Source organism: Diprion similis, chromosome 10 (assembly GCF_021155765.1).
Source record: "Diprion similis isolate iyDipSimi1 chromosome 10, iyDipSimi1.1, whole genome shotgun sequence".
NCBI lineage: Eukaryota > Metazoa > Arthropoda > Insecta > Hymenoptera > Diprionidae > Diprion > Diprion similis.
Window position 1 is genome coordinate 15,453,368 of NC_060114.1, and position 17,154 is coordinate 15,470,521.

At 41.6% G+C, this 17,154-nt stretch overlaps 1 protein-coding gene across 5 annotated transcripts in view; it reads right to left on the reverse strand.

Moving 5' to 3' along the window:
- Nucleotides 1-767: 767 nt before the first annotated feature.
- LOC124411792 (neuronal PAS domain-containing protein 1-like) overlaps nt 768-17,154 on the reverse strand; it is a 139,421-nt gene continuing 123,034 nt past the window's right edge. The window contains exons 7-11 of one of the 5 annotated variants that reach the window (XM_046891225.1): nt 5,507-5,801; nt 5,249-5,390; nt 3,214-4,614; nt 1,878-2,338; nt 768-1,536 (exon numbers count right to left, since the gene is read on the reverse strand). In XM_046891225.1, coding sequence (XP_046747181.1) covers nt 1,969-2,338; nt 3,214-4,614; nt 5,249-5,390; nt 5,507-5,801 — 2,208 coding nt within the window. In that variant the 3' untranslated portion in view covers nt 768-1,536; nt 1,878-1,968. Of the gene's footprint in view, nt 1,537-1,779; nt 2,339-3,213; nt 4,615-5,248; nt 5,391-5,506; nt 5,802-17,154 lie in introns of those variants that run through there. The other 4 variants (XM_046891227.1, XM_046891228.1, XM_046891226.1 and 1 more) reach the window with 4 other exon arrangements.

The window sequence follows — 17,154 nt, forward strand, 5'->3', positions numbered from 1 at the left end:
ATAAAAAAAAATTTGCAAATGCATTACCCAGGGAATCACCCCAAAGTCCCCGCAGTGTCTAGCTATAACTTTTTTACTTTCTATTTTAATTTTTCTATGTACCAACTCAATTAATGTTTCGGGCGATTAATCATTATTGCTTGTTTTAGTTTTATTTTTCATTTTTCCTTTTTTTACTCTCTCTCTTTCTTAATTAACCGTTATTCTCGCTTTATCATCCTACAACCAAGTACGTCTCTGACGATTTTCGTGTCGAAATAATCATTTAACACTTATCACAGAATACGTATTTCATTTCATAATTATACAAGCACGATATCTATTATTAATATTATTGTTATAATTATGATTTATTACCTATTTACTGCAATATTATTTATTCATCTATTACCATTATTGTAAATATTATTATCTTTATTTCGATTTTTTATTATTAATATTATAATTATTATACAGAATCGGTATACACTTTTGTGTATATTGCATAGAATTATTTACGATATTAAATTTATATATAATATATAGTTTTCTTATCCTCTTACACATATAGTATATGTATATAAATTATCATATATATATACCAATATAGGTATGTAGGTTAAATAGGAATTAATTCATGTTACGTTTCCAAACGTAATACAGATGTGTGTTGCGTTTATTTTGAGTTAGGTACAGTAAGTTTGTGCTTCTACTGGAATTTATTTCTTTATTTACTCGATCGCTTCTTTCCTCGCGTTTTGTTTTTTTCGTTTCCAGTATACTGGAATTCATGGCGGTTAATTGTCTCAATTGGTTCGATCTGCATTTGTCAAATTTGAATATCTGACGTCTGATTTACAATCTGCACGGCTTTCACCAAAAAAATTAGAGGTTAAAATCAATAATCCATGAGTCTGTTTCAGTTAGAATTAAAAATTTTCTTCCATTCCTACCTCACTTTTGTAGTGAAATTGAGTGAAATTGGTCTCCTCTATTACGATAATATACGTCGATACTCCAATAAGGCATGTTACTTATACATGCATAACAATCAGTAAATGTGTATGTACAGAATGAATTCCTAACGACTGCACGGTCTATCGTCTGCTAATACTTCATGCGCAATCGCTCGATTCGAGAGCGGTTGTTCGTCAGGGCAACCAACTGTCATAAATTTAGGCGACAGTTCGCCGCGATGTATGTAACCTCAAAAATTTTCACAGCTAGAGACAGTTGGTCACCCTGGTAAACAGTCGTTCTCGGATTGTAGCTCGCGCGCGTTATTATATTTTAGCAGACGACGGTCCGTGTAGTCGTTAGGAATACACTCTGTATATATATATATATTACAGGATATATGATACTATACATTATACATGTGTATAGAATTTATAATTCTCGATTAATTGAACTAATAATTTTGTCGTCTTGTATGGTACAATTCACGCATTTATAAATTCCATGATCGATCAATTTGAACGATAGCCCGCAGCGCAGGCCAATGTGTGGGAATATGGTGAAAGTTTGCCTGACGAGGCCTTTATTTTCATACAAGTCCTGAAACAAATTAAAATTCAGGTGTTTAAGTTGACGATTTTTCAGAATTTTATTTTTTAAATAATGTTTTTCTGACGATAAGTTATTTCAGGAAAACTTATGAAGAGGTTATCATAGAGATTGCTTGTAGCATGCATATTCTGACATCACCAACTATACCGGAAGTTTTCTGTGAAACTGCTTGTCTGCAGGTGTCGTGCGGCGAGTTTCACAGAAAACTCCCGTTCAAAATATACCTAGAAAATATCTGATATTGATCATTATCGATACGTACGAAGAAATCAAAATCAATCTAATTTTCATCTTTTTTTTATTTACCATTGCAACATTTGGCCGCTTACCTTCAGCGTCCTAGTCGCGAAGAATTGTCGACTACAACGAATAGATACGTTGGATCTGTTATCGATGGCTACTGGTTGAGCAGGGTGTTTGTCACCTCAGAGATGGACAGCAAAGGACTCCCGGTGTCCGGCTTTGAATCTGTGAGCCCATTATTGGGACCACACCGTGATGATTGTGGTGGGCCAGATGATACGACACGCTGTTGCTGTTGCTGATGTTGGTGTTGCTGTTGTTGCTGATGGTTGTGATGCTGCTGCTGGTGGTGGTGGTGGTGGTGATGGTGGTGTTGCTGGTGCTGCGACTGCTGTTGTTGATGGTGTTGCTGCTGGTGCTGCTGCTGCTGTTGGTGGTGTTGCTGTTGCTGGTGCTGTTGCTGGTGCTGCCGTTGCCCGTTTCCATCGACAGTCTCGTCCCCATTACCCCGGCAATTCCTCCCCCCGACAACGATCCCGGTGACGTGCTGCAACCAAAATTAGGGTCCCCCTTGTCAGCTCGCTCCTCAACGTCGTTTAAACCCACTTTTATTTTCCTTCTTATTTACGATCCCATACGATCTGCGATACGTGTAGGATTCATGTCAAACATCCCAGCTGGAGTGATTGCCCTGATATTCGTAAGTAAATTCCGTACAGGTACTTATAATACTTTTTTCTCAATTATTATAGACAGGTAAGATAGCCACAGACGGCTGGAATTTCATTTCATAAAAATGCGTCGATTTTTGCATTCTGAACACAATTTTGTGGACAGAAATTCTTGATCGCATCTTGTTTTCGAGAAAATTGGATTTGAATTATGCGAAGAGTGCGCGGTCTTAGCCATTTTTTGGATATATGGCCATAATAATGCTGTCTATAATGTTTGAAGATAAAAATTGAAAAAGAATTGCCACGTTTTTGAGAAAGGAAGGAAAGAAGGAAAAAAGGATGGCGGATCACAACAACCATGATGCATCCATAAGTCTTGTTGAACAACTTGTATATGCGTTGTTCGGAAAACGGCTAAAATTTGTTATTCTCCTTTTACAAACGCTTCATGCAGATCCAACGTTCTCGAAAACGCGACACGACGCAAGTTGTCCTTAAAATCAAGTAAATTCTCATCATCATAACAAAAAGAAAAATCCGGTATACAACAGTATTATACCGTTTCGTAATGTGTCGTTTATGATGATGATTAATGAATTATACTCTGTTCAACAGTGAAAACTTCGTGCGGTAACAAAGAGAAAAAACTAAACAAACAAGAACCAAACAGGAAGAAGCTAAAGTATAAGAAGAAAAATGGCAAAACAACAAACAAAAAGAGGATCAGCCTGGGAATGGCGACACTCACTGGGGCGCACATTGCAGTGTCCCGTGCCTTTGCGGCGGTGCGGGGTGATTCTGGTGGTGCTGGTGATGGTGATGGTGGTAAGGATAGTACTGGTAGTGGTGATGGTGGTGCTGGACTCCTTGCCATACCTCCGAACCGCCCTCGGAGTGACCGTGTCCCGAATGAGGGTGCGGGTATCCTGCAGGAGTGGGGTAATGGGCAGCGGTCACAGCGTACTGCTGATGGTGCTGCTGACCCTGATGCTGAGCCTGCTGTTGTTGCTGTTGCTGTTGTTGCTGAGCCTTGCTCCTCGTCGGACTAGTCGATGAGGCTACACTAGTGGTTTGCCCGTTAGGCGAGGTCTGTTTCCACTTGCAATCACCGTTGACAGAGTTCATCTCCGCAAGCGATTTCAAGGGGTCGTTTGGGGTGGTCTGGGAATGTGATGTCGGGGGGCTGTAGGCGCCGTTGTTCCGCGGTGGTGACCTCGACGGTGGTGCACCCCACATGAGGACCGTCTGCCTTGGAGCCTCCCCACTGTAGATGACGTCCGGCTTGACGTCCTCCATCTTCGGTGTAAGGACGCCTGTGCCAGCACTCGTCACTGGCGAACTACCTGCCGAATTACTGGACGAAGCACCACCCTCCAGAGAGTGGCGACTTCCTGGACCGTGGACCACTGGTACCGTGGCCACTGGACTGGCTGCGTAGGGGGAACCGACGCTACCCGGATGCCGAGCCTCGACGTAACCGTACTTCGGGGAATCAGCCAGCTGTTGGCAGTACAGCTTATCGTCCCCTTTGCCCGACGATGAACTCGTCAGTTGGTGGGGGTCGTAGGTGGGCAGCGAGACGTCGAGGAAACCGTTGTAGGCACCGGTTGTCGCGTGGTACTCAGGGTAGTAGGAGCCCAACGGACGGTACTGGAAGAGGTTCTCCGTTGCCGTCAGGTAGCGGTTGTCCAGGGCACCAGCGGGGTACAGGGTCTGATGATAGTTTCCCGTGTGCCCTATGTACGTCGTCAAGGACGGATCGGTCGTCGCGGCGACCGCCGTCGGCGCGTATGCGGTTGGATACATGTTGTTGAGGTTGCTGTAGGCCGCGGCCACAGCCGCCGCGGCGCTCGTGTCAGCCGTCAAGTAATCCACAGACGCCACACTCGGCGTCGCTGGCGGTGATGAGGAGGACTGACTCGTCAGCTTGGTTCTCTTCCCTCTGCAGGTCGAGAGGAAATCTCGAAGCTGCGTCTTGTAGCGACGGTTGACTCGCTGCGGCGTCGGCTGAGCCGGGAGCGTTGGTGTTATTCCAGAACTCGTAAGGCTATCGCTGTCCGAAAAGTAGCTGTTCGTCAGCCCTGCGTCCAGGTAGCTAACCTTAAAGTCCATCGTTCGCTTGCCTAGCAGGTCTCGACCCTCTTCTTCCCTGATGGAAAATAAATCAGATATGTTGAAAGGTGAGGCGACAATGCCAATTGGATGTTGAATAGACTCTTTGGCGATCTGAGTCTTAGGTTTTGGGGTAGGAAACAGTGACTTCTGAAAAGATGATTGTGGCATGGTGTGCATAGACTGTTTTCAACCTAGTTCCTTGGCAAGATATAAGTCGATGTCTTTTTTGGAAACCATATCTTTACATCGAACATGCTTCGAAGTTGCGCCAAGCCGCAAGTACTCTGTCGTAAAATTGTTAATATTGTTTTAAGGTAGATGTTATTATGATTGCCGGGTAATTTGATTCGGTCAGAAATGAGTCGTTGATTGGTCCTGATCGTAATTGACCGTACACTATGGTAGTGATGGTTACCTTCGTAATTTTAATTCCCAGTATATACCGAATATTCAATTTCACATCGTATAAACCCGTGAAATTATTAACATCAAATTCATTCCATACGCTACACATGCGCGTATATTGTACGTAAAAGCCGTTGCGGGTATAAAATAAAACAAAGTTATGGCTCGTCTATCGTACAATTACACAGTACTGCAGGTATACCAGTTACCATCGAACGAAACAGCGTATCACGGTATTCATTTTATGGGAAATATATACTAACATTAATGGGCGGTGTGTGCTGATTACGAAATCCGGCTTTGAGTTCTTGTAGACGAGCCTTGAACTCGTCTGAAGCCACTGCCAACCACCGTCCTTGGTCTGATACCTGTAGGCTATCATGCCCGATGCTCCAGTCTTGAGAACTGCACACAGAGCAAACGAAGAAAGAATTAAAGCAATGATCCATAAACTGATACCGTCCATTGGTAGTACTTTGTTTGGAAGGAAGTAGTAACCAAGGATCGTATCCTGCACTTACGTTCTTGATGCGCACTCGCCACATAGGCGAGGTCGTCGTAGTGCACAAGGTCGTAGCCGCCGAGGTTCGCCAACTCAGCGTCCGAGTAACCCAGAAGCATTTTACCTCGCTGATCCATAGAGACGAGGGCGAGGTCCAGCTTGTGCTTGCTCTTGAACATAACCTCCTTCTGGGGCACCTCGAGCAACGAGGGGGGACCGAAGGGGGTGCAGAGAGCGAACAGCGCCAATGGCGGGTCTTCCGTCTTCCGGTTTTGCCCATGGAGCACCTTAACTCGACCCCTGATGTCGAGGCGCTGGAGGACAAATCGGCGTTGAAAAATCGGTAGGAGATCAAAATCGCAGGTATTAAAAATGGAAGGTACGTATAGTGTCGAGCGTTTCCATTTCATCCGCATCGACCACGAAAATCGGGTGAGTCGGTATTCAATCATTATATCAGGTATATGCGTGATCTCGTACGACATGTGTGTCGCTGTTGATATGTATTATTATATACCTGTATTAATATGTACGTTGTTATACATGGCGAGTTAAGCTACGCCGGTTAAAACTACTTATCAAAGACTAACAGTGACTAATAGCCTCGAAAATGGTATTTACGCTCTGCTGGTATAATACACGCGACCCCCAGGACCTTTATTTATTACACGATGATTTACACACGCATTATTATCACCGATACACGGATATATGCCGCATGTATTTGATGTATCGTATATATGTGTATAACCTACTGCACAAATATTAGGCTGGTGTTCTAATCAGATTTAACAATGTCGAGAGAAAAGGAAAATTACCTTCACCCCCATCACACGCAGTAAAATGTTTAGCTTTGACAGTTAAAATTGCGTTACCTTCAATTAATTTATCCCCCCTCCCCAAAAAAAGAACGATTAATTTTGTTTAAAAACTAAGAAATTCTCTCTGAACATGACCTCGAATTTTGTTCATTTTTCGATTTCAAAATAAAAGCGATTATTCAATATCAGAAAACTACGTGTGGAATTAGAATATATTTACGGTGAACCATAATTAAAAGAAAAAAATTGTCCAAGCATTAATTACTTAAAATTTTTCTTCATTTTTTTTTTCATTCTTCCATTTCTTAGCTTAATCCTTGAATATCATTTCAGTTTTGAATATAATTTATTAAAATTGAGGGGTAGCCGCCGTGTGAAACGAAGATGAATGAAGAAAATAAGCCTTGGTGTATCCCTGTAATTTGCGATTAATTTATTTATTATTATTACTTTCCTTTTTTCATTCCTCAACGCTTTTGTTGCGATTAACATGAATTTTCTTTCATTCAAATCGCGTGTTTTTTACTCTGTAATTGGCGAATCGCGGGGTTACCAAGTATAATGATAAAAACCTGTACATACACAGTAGCTCGAGTCGGACACCAGGTTTGAGGCTTCGTTCGCCGACTCTGATACTGACTCATTTTAATGTTTATTATTGCGGTTGCGGTGTACACAGTATTATCCTTATACGCGCGGGAAAAAAGTTGCGCTCATTTGAATACTTATCGCCCGATTCAATCTGACGATATTACACATGTATACTATATATATATGTGTGTGTATAAGTTCTGTGTATATATTCATATACTATGCATGTATGTATATTGAATATACACGGATTGCCGAGAATTCATTATATCCATACAACATTCGATATAAAAATTACAGTGAATACATTATCGGACCTTATAAATAATTATTAGTGAATAATCGATAATGTATTTAATACATACAAAGTATAACCAGTTCTGTAATCAATTAAGAATCGATGCAAATTTTTTTTTTCTCTTTTCACATCTCGTTATTTTTAGGTTTACTGTATTATCGAATACATATCGTTATTTGAAAAATATTTCGCCGGAAATGTTTGAGATAAAAAGAAAAAAAAAAATGATTTCGTAAGAGATGAAAAAATAAAAAAAAAATCGTAACAGACGTCCATGTTTACAAAAATATCGATATATTACGTCGGTATAATTTTTTTATCCTCGATTGTTTGCTGATTTTTATTTATTACTAATTTTTTCTCTTTTTTTCCACGCCTTCTTCTTCCTTCATCGTTGCAACGAAAATTCCCTCGGTTCGTGCAATGAAGTTGTTAATCACGAGTTGCACCGTTCACATACGCCTGCGATGAGCTTTTAACGGCTTCGAGGCGAAATTATTTTTACTGCTCTGCGCAGATGCAGGGATGCAGGAAACGGTATCGCGTCTCACACCCCGCGATGTTACTCAAGGTTATTATATTTTCTACATCGCAGGTTAAACGAGCTTTACATTTACACGAATACAAGCCGTAGCTTCTTTCTTTCGATATACATACCGTGTGTCCATAAAGAGAGAGTGCACCTTATGCACGTGCGTCCAGTCGTTTGAATTTTGTTAGCCGCAAATTGCCGCCTGATTCAGCAGGAAACGCAATACCCATTGCAACTGTGAGAAAATGTCTCTAGGGTCCCACAGCTGATTGCAGGCTCCTAGGGACATTTTCTGACAGTCGCAACTGGTATTGCGTTGACTGTTGAATCAGGCGGCAACTGTCGGCCAATAAAATTTGAACGACTTGAACAACTGTCAGAAAATATCCCTGGGATCCCACAGCTGATGGCGGGCTTCTAGGGAATTTTTCTGACAAAAATGAATTGCGATCTATACTGTACCGATTGATCTCCAGAATTATTACGAGGAAATTTTAAATACAACAAAAAAAAATTAAATCTTACTGGAATAAAATTAAAGTTCTCAATCAATATTGCAGAATAGATTCTAACAGAATTATCTTTGTCGTGAATCACCCAATTAATTCTGATGAATTATAAAAATATGATCTTGACTCAATTTGATTATTTATGAAAATTAGTTGATCCAGTACAGATAATTGATTTTGAACAATTCGCAAACTAATCGACGCGTAATTGATCTATCTTTGTTCTACCATTTCCTTCACCGCCGCGTATTGGGATTGTGCTCAATCGATTCCTCTCGCAAAATTACGTCGGAATAGGGCCCTGGAGAATTGATTGCAGCACTTTTCAAAGTCGCCGAAATTTTCGCCAAGAATCCAAAGGGGTTAGCCTTACTTTTTCGGTAATTTTCGGAGCCGAAAATTTGTCGTTTTGGAATCAATCAGTATGACCCTTTCTCGACTAATTGGACCACCAGGAACTCAGAAAACACATGAAAAAGAGCGTAGGACCAACAGCAGAGAAATGACGATGAAAATCTCCGGTTTTTCGGCTGTAACTTTTCAGCCGCTGCTCGCAGCGTATTGGGACTGCGCTTAATCGATTTCTTTCGCAAAATTACGTCGGAATAGGGCCTTGAAGAATTAATTGCAGCACTTTCCAAAGCCGTCGAAATTTTTGCTAAAAATCCAAAGGGGTTAGCCTTACTTTTTTGGTAATTTCCGGAGCCGAAAATTCTTCGCCTCGGAATCGATTAGTATGACCCTTCCTAGAGTAATTGGACCACCAGGAACTCAAAAAATACTTGAAAAAGAGCGTAGGACCAACAGCAGAGAAACAACGATGAATATCTCCGGTTTTTCGGCTGTAACTTTAAGCCGCTGCTCGCAGCGTTTTGGGACTGCGCTCAATCGATTTCTCTCGCAAAATTACGTCGGAATAGGGCCTTCAAGAATTAATTGCATCACTTTGCAAAGTCGTCGAAATTTTCGCCAAAAATCGAAAGGGGTTAGCCTTGCTTTTTTGGTCATTTTCGGAGCCGAAAATTTTTCGTTTCGGAATCAATTAGTATGACCCTTTCTAGACTAATTGGACCACCAGGAACTCAGAAAACACATGAAAAAGAGCGTAGGACCAACAGCAGAGAAATAACGATGAATATCTCCGGTTTTTCGGCAGTAACTTTTCAGCCGCTGCTCGCAGCGTTTTGGGACTGCGCTCAATCGATTTCTCTCGCAAAATTACGTCGGAATAGGGCTTTCATGGATTAATTGCATCACTTTGCAAAGTCGTCGAAATTTTCGCCAAAAATCCAAAGAGGTTAGCCTTAGTTTTTTGGTCATTTTCGGAGACGAAAATTTTTCGTTTTCAATTGATTAGTATGACCCTTTCTAGACTAATTGGACCACCAGGAACTCAGAAAACACATGAAAAAGAGCGTAGGACCAACAGCAGAGAAATGACGATGAAAATCTCCGGTTTTTCGGCTGTAACTTTTCAGCCGCTGCTCGCAGCGTATTGGGACTGCGCTTAATCGATTTCTTTCGCAAAATTACGTCGGAATTGGGCCTCGAAGAATTAATTGCATCACTTTGCAAAGTCATCGAAATTTTCGCCAAAAATCCAATGGGGTTAGCCTTAGTTTTTTCGTGGTTTTCGGAGCCGAAAATTTTCCGTCTCGGAATCGATTCGTATGACCCTTTCTGGATTAGGGTAAATGTGGGATAGATGCATAAGTCGTCATATAACGTACTTGTACGAATATGAGGTTTACAGTAGTTTGTTTTTCGTAAGATGACCAGTTCCCCCGACCTCTCGATGCCGAACACTCGACTGGAGCGGACGTGTCACGAGTTGCAGAGCGGAAATAATTCTACGCGACGGCGAGACACTGAATTTAGGTCGCTCACAATCTTCATGAGTTCGGAACTTTTGATATTATGAAGTAAGTACTCATATTTTTGTGTTTGTAGTTTTTCTATATATTAAATAGAATCAATCAAGTGATATTTTATAATTCTCTCACACGCTTTATTAAAAAATGAGGGGGGCATCTGTCCCCACAATAAAGGAAAGATGCCCCAGTTTTTGAGAGTATAGATGAGGCATCTATCCCACGATGCATTACGATCATGGTCTTGAGAATTTTTTTATTTTTCAGAGATGCCGCTCAAGTACATTCGCAAAGCAGGTGCGAAACCTCGGGGTTTGTGGACTAAATCAGATCTTTTAGCCGCGTTCGAAGAGATGAGACAAGGAAAATCTCGTATTCACTGAATTTCTCGCCAGTACGGTATTTCACCTAGAACTTTGAGGAGAAGATTTGCGAGTCAAAATACAAAATAATTGACACTTGGTAGATATTGAGGTTTTTGAAAATTTAAATACGTGTCTTATTTTGATGATCAAAGATTTCTTTGGTTTATTTTCGTTTTCACTGTTAATTAATCATGTATAAAAAGTGGCTGCTCGAAATCAATACTATGTACAGTGACTATTGTAACCAATGCAGCATTTAAACCTACGCGGTGAGAAAGAGAATGATAAAATGTAACGTTGCAACATAAAAAAAAAACTGCAACAAAAAAACCAAAACCAGAAAGCGATTTTTAATAACAAGAAACATTCGAAATTAGTACCAAAGATGATTGTGCTATCTAGCTAGTATTACTTAGAATTAAGATATTTTCTGAAAGTAAAAAAAATATTAGGTTCGAAACTAGATTATAAAAAAAGTTGTCAAATATGCAACAATAAAATAATACAATACGAAGTGAGTGAATAATCATAATGAATAGATATGCGACTGGATGATAATGTATGACAATTTTTATTGATAAAAAGAGTATGAAAGGTATCAAGTAAGTACCAAAGGTGATTGTACGATCGGTAAGATCGAATTACTTTTTCGTCAAACATATGATAATAAATATGAATAATTACTTTTATTATTTGTTTTTATTCTCCCATCCCTGTAATGTCAATAGAAGTTAAGAACATCACAATGTTGTTTCATTTTTTCCTTTGGGCGTCTATCCCACGAGTCAAAATACTAATGCGGCATCTAACCCACACAGTTGGCATCTATGCCCGTTTGTAGGACTTCTTTATTTCTTTTTAGAAGACACATAATAAAAAGCGTGGGATCAACAGCAGAGAAATGACAATGAATATCTCCGGTTTTGGGTTGTAACTTTTCAGCCGCTGCTCGCAGCGTGGTGGGACTGCGCTTAATCGATTTCTCTCGCAAAATTACGTCGGAATAGGGCCTTCAAGAATTAATTGCATCACTTTGCAAAGTCGTCGAAATTTTCGCCAAAAATCCAAAGGGGTTAGCCTTGCTTTTTTGGTCATTTTCGGAGCCGAAAATTTTTCGTTTCGGAATCGATTAGTATGACCCTTTCTAGACTAATTGGACCACCAGGAACTCAGAAAACACATGAAAAAGAGCGTAGGACCAACAGCAGAGAAATAACGATGAATATCTCCGGTTTTTCGGCTGTAACTTTTCAGCCGCTGCTCGCAGCGTTTTGCGACTGCGCTCAATCGATTTCTCTCGCAAAATTACGTCGGAATAGGGCCTTCAAGAATTAATTGCATCACTTTGCAAAGTCGTCGAAATTTTCGCCAAAAATCCAAAGGGGTTAGCCTTGCTTTTTTGGTCATTTTCGGAGCCGAAAATTTTTCGTTTCGGAATCGATTAGCATGACCCTTTCTAGACTAATTCGACCACCAGGAACTCAGAAAACACATGTAAAAGAGCGTAGGACCAACAGCAGAGAAATGACGATGAAAATCTCCGGTTTTTCGGCTGTAACTTTTCAGCCGCTGCTCGCAGCGCTTTGGGACTGCGCTCAATCGATTTCTCTCGCAAAATTACGTCGGAATAGGGCCTTCAAGAATTAATTGCATCACTTTGCAAAGTCGTCGAAATTTTCGCCAAAAATCCAAAGGGGTTAGCCTTGCTTTTTTGGTCATTTTCAGAGCCGAAAATTTTTCGTTTCGGAATCGATTAGCATGACCCTTTCTAGACTAATTCGACCACCAGGAACTCAGAAAACACATGAAAAAGAGCGTAGGACCAACAGCAGAGAAATGACGATGAAAATCTCCGGTTTTTCGGCTGTAACTTTTCAGCCGCTGCTCGCAGCGTTTTGGGACTGCGCTCAATCGATTTCTCTCGCAAAATTACGTCGGAATAGGGCCTTCAAGAATTAATTGCATCACTTTGCAAAGTCGTCGAAATTTTCGCCAAAAATCCAAAGGGGTTAGCCTTGCTTTTTTGGTCATTTTCGGAGCCGAAAATTTTTCGTTTCGGAATCGATTAGCATGACCCTTTCTAGACTAATTCGACCACCAGGAACTCAGAAAACACATGAAAAAGAGCGTAGGACCAACAGCAGAGAAATAACGATGAATATCTCCGGTTTTTCGGCTGTAACTTTTCAGCCGCTGCTCGCAGCGTTTTGCGACTGCGCTCAATCGATTTCTCTCGCAAAATTACGTCGGAATAGGGCCTTCAAGAATTAATTGCATCACTTTGCAAAGTCGTCGAAATTTTCGCCAAAAATCCAAAGGGGTTAGCCTTGCTTTTTTGGTCATTTTCGGAGCCGAAAATTTTTCGTTTCGGAATCGATTAGCATGACCCTTTCTAGACTAATTCGACCACCAGGAACTCAGAAAACACATGAAAAAGAGCGTAGGACCAACAGCAGAGAAATGACGATGAAAATCTCCGGTTTTTCGGCTGTAACTTTTCAGCCGCTGCTCGCAGCGCTTTGGGACTGCGCTCAATCGATTTCTCTCGCAAAATTACGTCGGAATAGGGCCTTCAAGAATTAATTGCATCACTTTGCAAAGTCGTCGAAATTTTCGCCAAAAATCCAAAGGGGTTAGCCTTGCTTTTTTGGTCATTTTCGGAGCCGAAAATTTTTCGTTTCGGAATCGATTAGCATGACCCTTTCTAGACTAATTCGACCACCAGGAACTCAGAAAACACATGAAAAAGAGCGTAGGACCAACAGCAGAGAAATGACGATGAAAATCTCCGGTTTTTCGGCTGTAACTTTTCAGCCGCTGCTCGCAGCGCTTTGGGACTGCGCTCAATCGATTTCTCTCGCAAAATTACGTCGGAATAGGGCCTTCAAGAATTAATTGCATCACTTTGCAAAGTCGTCGAAATTTCCGCCAAAATTCCAAAGGGGTTAGCCTTGCTTTTTTGGTCATTTTCGGAGCCGAAAATTTTTCGTTTCGGAATCGATTAGTATGACCCTTTCTAGACTAATTGGACCACCAGGAACTCAGAAAACACATGAAAAAGAGCGTAGGACCAACAGCAGAGAAATAACGATGAATATCTCCGGTTTTTCGGCTGTAACTTTTCAGCCGCTGCTCGCAGCGTTTTGCGACTGCGCTCAATCGATTTCTCTCGCAAAATTACGTCGGAATAGGGCCTTCAAGAATTAGTTGCATCACTTTGCAAAGTCGTCGAAATTTTCGCCAAAAATCCAAAGGGGTTAGCCTTGCTTTTTTGGTCATTTTCGGAGCCGAAAATTTTTCGTTTCGGAATCGATTAGCATGACCCTTTCTAGACTAATTGGACCACCAGGAACTCAGAAAACACATGAAAAAGAGCGTAGGACCAACAGCAGAGAAATGACGATGAAAATCTCCGGTTTTTCGGCTGTAACTTTTCAGCCGCTGCTCGCAGCGCTTTGGGACTGCGCTCAATCGATTTCTCTCGCAAAATTACGTCGGAATAGGGCCTTCAAGAATTAATTGCATCACTTTGCAAAGTCCTCGAAATTTTCGCCAAAAATCCAAAGGGGTTAGCCTTGCTTTTTTGGTCATTTTCGGAGCCGAAAATTTTTCGTTTCGGAATCGATTAGCATGACCCTTTCTAGACTAATTCGACCACCAGGAACTCAGAAAACACATGAAAAAGAGCGTAGGACCAACAGCAGAGAAATGACGATGAAAATCTCCGGTTTTTCGGCTGTAACTTTTCAGCCGCTGCTCGCAGCGCTTTGGGACTGCGCTCAATCGATTTCTCTCGCAAAATTACGTCGGAATAGGGCCTTCAAGAATTAATTGCATCACTTTGCAAAGTCGTCGAAATTTTCGCCAAAAATCCAAAGGGGTTAGCCTTGCTTTTTTGGTCATTTTCGGAGCCGAAAATTTTTCGTTTCGGAATCGATTAGCATGACCCTTTCTAGACTAATTCGACCACCAGGAACTCAGAAAACACATGAAAAAGAGCGTAGGACCAACAGCAGAGAAATGACGATGAAAATCTCCGGTTTTTCGGCTGTAACTTTTCAGCCGCTGCTCGCAGCGTTTTGCGACTGCGCTCAATCGATTTCTCTCGCAAAATTACGTCGGAATAGGGCCTTCAAGAATTAGTTGCATCACTTTGCAAAGTCGTCGAAATTTTCGCCAAAAATCCAAAGGGGTTAGCCTTGCTTTTTTGGTCATTTTCGGAGCCGAAAATTTTTCGTTTCGGAATCGATTAGCATGACCCTTTCTAGACTAATTGGACCACCAGGAACTCAGAAAACACATGAAAAAGAGCGTAGGACCAACAGCAGAGAAATGACGATGAAAATCTCCGGTTTTTCGGCTGTAACTTTTCAGCCGCTGCTCGCAGCGCTTTGGGACTGCGCTCAATCGATTTCTCTCGCAAAATTACGTCGGAATAGGGCCTTCAAGAATTAATTGCATCACTTTGCAAAGTCGTCGAAATTTTCGCCAAAAATCCAAAGGGGTTAGCCTTGCTTTTTTGGTCATTTTCGGAGCCGAAAATTTTTCGTTTCGGAATCGATTAGCATGACCCTTTCTAGACTAATTGGACCACCAGGAACTCAGAAAACACATGAAAAAGAGCGTAGGACCAACAGCAGAGAAATGACGATGAAAATCTCCGGTTTTTCGGCTGTAACTTTTCAGCCGCTGCTCGCAGCGCTTTGGGACTGCGCTCAATCGATTTCTCTCGCAAAATTACGTCGGAATAGGGCCTTCAAGAATTAATTGCATCACTTTGCAAAGTCGTCGAAATTTTCGCCAAAAATCCAAAGGGGTTAGCCTTGCTTTTTTGGTCATTTTCGGAGCCGAAAATTTTTCGTTTCGGAATCGATTAGCATGACCCTTACTAGACTAATTCGACCACCAGGAACTCAGAAAACACATGAAAAAGAGCGTAGGACCAACAGCAGAGAAATGACGATGAAAATCTCCGGTTTTTCGGCTGTAACTTTTCAGCCGCTGCTCGCAGCGCTTTGGGACTGCGCTCAATCGATTTCTCTCGCAAAATTACGTCGGAATAGGGCCTTCAAGAATTAATTGCATCACTTTGCAAAGTCGTCGAAATTTTCGCCAAAAATCCAAAGGGGTTAGCCTTGCTTTTTTGGTCATTTTCGGAGCCGAAAATTTTTCGTTTCGGAATCGATTAGCATGACCCTTTCTAGACTAATTCGACCACCAGGAACTCAGAAAACACATGAAAAAGAGCGTAGGACCAACAGCAGAGAAATAACGATGAATATCTCCGGTTTTTCGGCTGTAACTTTTCAGCCGCTGCTCGCAGCGTTTTGCGACTGCGCTCAATCGATTTCTCTCGCAAAATTACGTCGGAATAGGGCCTTCAAGAATTAATTGCATCACTTTGCAAAGTCGTCGAAATTTTCGCCAAAAATCCAAAGGGGTTAGCCTTGCTTTTTTGGTCATTTTCGGAGCCGAAAATTTTTCGTTTCGGAATCGATTAGCATGACCCTTTCTAGACTAATTGGACCACCAGGAACTCAGAAAACACATGAAAAAGAGCGTAGGACCAACAGCAGAGAAATGACGATGAAAATCTCCGGTTTTTCGGCTGTAACTTTTCAGCCGCTGCTCGCAGCGCTTTGGGACTGCGCTCAATCGATTTCTCTCGCAAAATTACGTCGGAATAGGGCCTTCAAGAATTAATTGCATCACTTTGCAAAGTCGTCGAAATTTTCGCCAAAAATCCAAAGGGGTTAGCCTTGCTTTTTTGGTCATTTTCGGAGCCGAAAATTTTTCGTTTCGGAATCGATTAGCATGACCCTTTCTAGACTAATTGGACCACCAGGAACTCAGAAAACACATGAAAAAGAGCGTATGACCAACAGCAGAGAAATGACGATGAAAATCTCCAGTTTTTCGGCTGTAACTTTCCAGCCGCTGCTCGCAGCTTATTGGGACTGCGCTTAATCGATTTCTCTTGCAAAATCACGTCGGAATAGGGTCTTAAAGAAATAATTGCAGCACTTTCCAAAGCCGTCGAAATTTTTGTCAAAAATCCAAAGGGGTTAGCCTACCTTTTTTGGTCATTTTCTGAGCCGAAAATCTTCCGTCTCGGAATTGATTGATACGACCCTTTCTGGATTAATTGGACGCCCAGCAACTCAGAAAACACAGCAAAAAGAGCGTAGGACCGACAGCAGAGAAATCATGACGCAAAACGGTCAGGGCATCGTATTACTTTTAATCTAACAAGGATAATAAATGCAGGATAAAGGGGAATTTCTGGTGCGGCATATTTAAGTATCAGCGACTTGTTCGCGGCGGCAGTGCGCAGCTTCGCCGGTTCCTGAACAGCAGTGCCGTAAAGCCTTTACGATTACAGTTTCATTTTCATAAACGTCAAAGCGACCGCGTTTTTGCCGTGACCGCGGTATAATCAGCGAAATCTTTTTATCCCTATCTCTCTCTGTCTCCCTTTCTTTCTTTTCCTTTTTTTTTCCATGTCTCCTTGGAGAGTGTGACTATACGACGCCGACATCGACCTTTTCTTCTCCTCTCTTTTCTTCACTTCCTTTCTTTTCTCTTCTCGTCTCATCTCTCTGCTCTTTCAGACTGTTTGCTGTAAGATAATTAGTGTTTTGCTTCTGTCTCGACGCCTCTTCTGCCCTTCCTGCCGCTCT